Source organism: Cyprinus carpio, chromosome B18, assembly GCF_018340385.1.
Source record: "Cyprinus carpio isolate SPL01 chromosome B18, ASM1834038v1, whole genome shotgun sequence".
NCBI lineage: Eukaryota > Metazoa > Chordata > Actinopteri > Cypriniformes > Cyprinidae > Cyprinus > Cyprinus carpio.
Window position 1 is genome coordinate 7794733 of NC_056614.1, and position 5296 is coordinate 7800028.

General features: G+C 33.2%; 1 protein-coding gene across 2 annotated transcripts; it reads left to right on the forward strand.

Annotated features, from left to right (window-relative positions):
• Positions 1-325: 325 nt before the first annotated feature.
• On the forward strand, positions 326-2863 carry LOC109099648 (trypsin-3-like). 2 transcript variants are annotated; one of them, XM_042743705.1, is made up of 6 exons: positions 326-342; positions 1007-1054; positions 1426-1576; positions 1739-1989; positions 2269-2405; positions 2496-2863. In XM_042743705.1, exons 2-6 carry the CDS (start codon positions 1012-1014, stop codon positions 2643-2645), a joined length of 732 nt encoding a protein of 243 aa, XP_042599639.1. In that variant the 5' UTR covers positions 326-342; positions 1007-1011; the 3' UTR covers positions 2646-2863. The 2 variants fall into 2 exon arrangements, with proteins under 2 accessions (XP_042599639.1, XP_042599638.1); XM_042743704.1 differs by lacking the exon at positions 326-342 and having other exon boundaries at positions 913-1054.
• The last annotated feature ends 2433 nt before the right edge of the window (positions 2864-5296 follow it).

The window sequence follows — 5296 nt, forward strand, 5'->3', positions numbered from 1 at the left end:
TGGTGTTTGAATTCCTGTGAACTTGCCAAATCTGTTAATAAATTATTATTATTATTATTATTATTATTATTATTATTATTATTATTATTATTATTATTTTCCTTTATGTCATTAAACTATTAAATGTAGATATAAACAAGCAAAAATATTGCATACAGAGAGCTGGTCTACCTACTCACACTTCAGCAATTTGTCAACCACCTTCACCAGAAGGCAGACTATTTTAACTTACATCAGACCACTTCTTCTAGTCTGGTGTGACTTCCTTCTTCTTTCTTTCTACAAGAGCTGCACATCAGAATTATATTCTTAGTTTTTTTCTCATTGTGATGGATGATTAAGGTAATTTGGCCTTTGTTTTCCCTCATATTTATGTTTCTGTGAAACAGGAAGCCATGACAATTTCATGTTCGTAGTCACCCTGGTGTGCTAAAATACTTATAGTTACATTTAAAATAGTTAAATAGTCCCAATATTGTTTGTTGTGGTACGAAAAACAGTGAAATTTTACTGGTATAGGTACCAGCTATTGATTTTGGTTGACAACAACAGTTCTAAATTGTGAATTCAGTATTGTGAATTTAACCTTTCATTCTTACACCCTTATTATTTGTTTTTTACTATGAAATATAGCCTGAAAAAAAAGTACTTTAGAGAAGTCTGGAAAAGAAGTTATGAAATGGAAAATTAGTTGGAACCCTGTTCTTTTTTTTGTGTGTGTGTATTTATTAAACCATGAACAAGTAAACATACATAGTAAAATGTTTAAGTTGTAAAACTGCATTTTTGACATCTGATTTATACCAAGTCAACACTTACATTTATCATTCCCATGCAAAACTGTGTAAAAAGTGTGTAAAAAAATGTTGTACCACGTGCTTTTTTTTTTTTTAAATCATTAGTCGTGATCTTATTGGTTGTTCTGTAGCTGTCAGTGTTAAATCGATTGCTTAAAAACGTGAATGCTATTCCTGGACTTAACAGATGTGCTCTCTCCTCTCCTCAGTTGCAATGAAGACCACTGTGTTCATCATTCTACTGGTTGCGGTTGTGGGTATGTAGATCTCTCTTATCGGTTATTCTGGTAGCACTTTATTTTGATAGTCCACTTTAGACATTCTACTAACTATAAGAAACTTTGCAACTAGCAGTCATTAGTATTAGTAGACTGTCTGCTGCTAACACTTTATTTTGATGGTCCCCCAACAGACTACAGTCAACTCATTCTACTAAATCTAACCCTAGCTTAACAGTCTACAAATATTCTAATGAGAGTTAGTTGCAAAGTTACTTATAATTAGTATAATGTCTAGACTATTGAAATAACATGACAATTCATTATTGTTAGTTTACACCTACACTGACCTTTATTATAGGAAGTTTTTATCATTACTGTTAATAAAAGAACAATGCATTTTTATAAAGCTTTCAGCTCAGGAGATGAAATCATTGGAGGTTATGAATGTAAGCCCCACTCCCAGCCCTGGCAAGCTTTCCTTGATGATGATGAATTTTCATGTGGAGGATCTTTGATTAATGAAAGATGGGTTGTGTCTGCTGCTCACTGCAGATTCTCGTGAGTATATAACCTCACTTTTTTACTTCATCAATCTCCTTTTTCACTATAAAGTACCTTTCGGTTCCATTAACTAGTCTATTGAACACTGGGATCCAGCTCTACTTTGTAATATTTTAGTTTGAAATGTATTTGTACATTAATGATTTGCTTGTCAAACAGACGTAATAAACTCAGCGTCCACCTGGGAAGGCACAATTTGCAAACTAATGAAAACACAGGGCAGAAGATCAAAGTGGAGAAGATCATTCCTTTCCCGAAATACAATGATAGGCCTCATAACAATGATATCATGCTGATCAAGCTGAAAAAACCTGTCACCTTCAACAAGTATGTGAAGCCAATCCGTCTGCCAAAAAAATGCCCCTCTGTAGGGGAGAAGTGCTTGGTTTCTGGATGGGGCAGAACTGCAGGTGAGATGGCTGAGTAATGAAAATCTTCTTTATATACTTTAAAATAAAACTTGTATTAAAACTTATTTTATTTTGTAATAAAACTGTCTACATATATTTTAATATAAAACTTTTCAGTTAGCATCCTTTTTGGCAAAAGATTCTGAGCTTGATGCATGATGGGGCATCACATGCCTTAACTGAAACTTGGCCTCGCTCCATGCTTGCATCAACCCTGCATGCAACCATTAGATATGTAGAAGATGAAAAGTTTTAACGCCGCTCATATTCTCTTTCCAGCCGGCTCTGCTTCTGTCCTGCAGTGTTTGAATTTGCCTGTACTCTCACAAAGGACGTGTAAGCGTGCGTATAAAAAAATAATAACTAAAAACATGTTCTGCGCTGGATTCATTAAGGGAGGGAAAGACTCATGCCAGGTATGTAATTGATTTCTTCCTTTTTATATGTGTTTAAAATTTACATACAAATGCACGGTTTTCATTTTAATTTTCCAATTTTCTTCTCAGGGGGATTCAGGTGGCCCTGTAGTGTGCGGAGGGCAACTGAAAGGTGTTGTTTCCTTTGGCAATGGCTGTGCTAAACCAAAATATCCTGGGGTTTATACTGAGGTGTGCCGCTACACTAAATGGATCAAATCCACCATAGCTAAAAACTAACTGTTTATTCAATCTATTTGAATGAGGAAACATCAAATTCTATAGCAACCAGAGCTTCTAACAGCAGCTGCTGTGATGCAATGACTTGAACAATTAGTGATTGGCTCTTTTATTTAGAAAGCAGGACTATTCATTTTCCTTTTTCTATTTTCTTTTGCATTTTTGGGTGCACCATCTTTGTATATCTTAATCTTTGAATTAAATTCACTCTGAAATAAGTATGCATTTCTGTCTCTTTTTTTAATGTTTTAAGTTTTCTTTAACCATGGTTGCTCCCCACCCCTAACTCTATGTTGCTACAGCATCACCCTGGCATGGTACAATGAAGTGCCACATCATGTGAGTGTGCAGAGTATTGACAACGGGGCCATCTGCTGGCTTGTAAAATTTACAAAATTACATTTGGCTTGAAAATTTAATGCTTTTCATGAAATGAAATGTTGGGTTTAAAGTAACACAATTTGGGTTATTTTGCCATCCACTCATGGATCAAAATAATGACAAACACAACCATGGATTATTCTTCACCTACACTTTAAAAAACTTGGTTCTTTAAAAGTTCCTTACAAGTAAAACCGGTTCTGTTTATTGTTTCTATTTCGTGTTTTATTTCCTTAAGTATCTATTCATGTTCATTGTCAGTTATCGTATAGTAATGCATTAAGCTAATAACTAATATTAATGAAAATAAATGATTATTAGGTTCTTCATATAAAAAATATGAAGCATTTTCAAAGCATGGTTCTTTATGGGACCTTATAAAAAATATCTGTTTTTCTGGTACAAGTAATTTCAAGTCCAATCACTTGTAATTTCAACCATTTTTTTTTTTTTTTTTTTTTTGGCTTACTAATTTCAGATGCTTTAGAGAACATGCAAAAGTTACATGCCCATAATATTGGCAAAATATTAAAACGGAAAGTTGTCTTAATGTTGTCTTTAATGTTCACTTCTAAAGGAGAAGTTTTTTAAAACATTTAAAGAACTGGACATTTTGAACATTCATAAAGCATTTAGAAATATAACTTATTGGGAACATTTTAAAAGTTTCATAGAATGTTTTTTTTTTTTTTTTTTTTTTTTTTGTTAACAGGATTTTTACCTCACACTTGGTTAATATAATAACTTAAATCCTGAAAAAAAAAAAGTTAAAACATAACCACTGTGTTTCTGATTTGTCCTTAATTTTTGATTAATACAGTTCTCAGTACTGCATATTTTATTCTATAACCACTCAATTCATATGGATTCATGGATGCCTTTTTATGGCGGGACAAAAACCTCTCATGTTTCATTAAAAAATATCTTAATATATATTTTTTAAGATTAATTAAAGTCTGATCAGTTTGGATCTACATGACAGAAATGTTTACAGAATTTTCATTTTTGGGTGAAGTTTAACTTTAAGCATGGTAACATTTTGCCAGTATAAATGGTTAGAAAGGGGCAGACCCCGTGTGAGAATAAAATAAATAAAATAAAATAACATGGCGATACACTTGTGCCTGATAGAAGTAAAAACAGCAATTCCAACAATTCCACCTAAAAACAGTAGAGGGAAACATTAAGCAGATCAAACGTTTCTAGCCTCTTTAGGTTTAAGAGGGTCAAAACAGCTCCCTCTGGTGACTTAAAACAGAAATGTCAAAAGCCTATGACTCCTCTCCTCTTCTCTTCTCTGCCATTCTCTTTTAATCTCTACAGCATGTAGCAGGTCAAAAGGTGTGGGGATCAATCTGCATGATTTGGCTCAAAACATTTTGCATGACTACGTGCAGTTCAGAAGTTTTTTGTTATGCTTGAATGTCAGTTTAAAGCCAGTGTTGATTCCTCTCTTACTGGATTCGATAAAGGCCAAAGTTAAGATCTGAATGGCCATTTGAAGAGCACATAAGTATTTTTTAAATTATTATTATTATTATTATTTTTATTTTTATTTTTTTTTTTTTTGCTGCTGTTTCACTGATGATCTACTGGGCCTTAGCTTTAACCAGCTTAAGCAGTACTATTTGTGGAGTCTCTCTGTACGTCTGTCTCTGACTGGCTACTATTTCTGCTGGTGAAACTTCCCCTACAGTAAGGAGCTTATCTTCTGCCTCTCTTCTAGGCTCAATCCCTTTCTCCTAAGACTGCAGCCTGCAAGCACACACCTGATACAAACATCTTTTGAAAGGCAAGTTTAAATAAACTGATTTTGCAATATAGTTTAAATCTGGAAAATGTTATGAGTGTTTACTGAGTGTTTACAGGTGACTATGAAACAAAAGCATGTCCTTTTACTGCTCTGTTTAAGTAAACACATTGAGTTAGTGACTGAGTGTATTTGAATGCAGTCAAACATTGAACATTACTGTACTCTGGTAACATTAAAATTTCTGTTATTGGTTACAGTTGTTATTAAAAGATTAAGTGATGACCATTAATTGGCCTATGTATTTCCATTTACAAAACTAAACATTTGTAATTTGAATTTTGAGTATTTGTATTTAATTATTTATTAGTTGGTATTGGACTCAACATTTCCTACTAGTTCATAACACTTGGATGAAACACTGACACCAAGATACTAAATGTTCTGTTTACCATTTTGTGCTCATTTTAAAAGCTACTTTTTGTCTGTATAGTAAATGCACAAACCATGGCAAAAATAA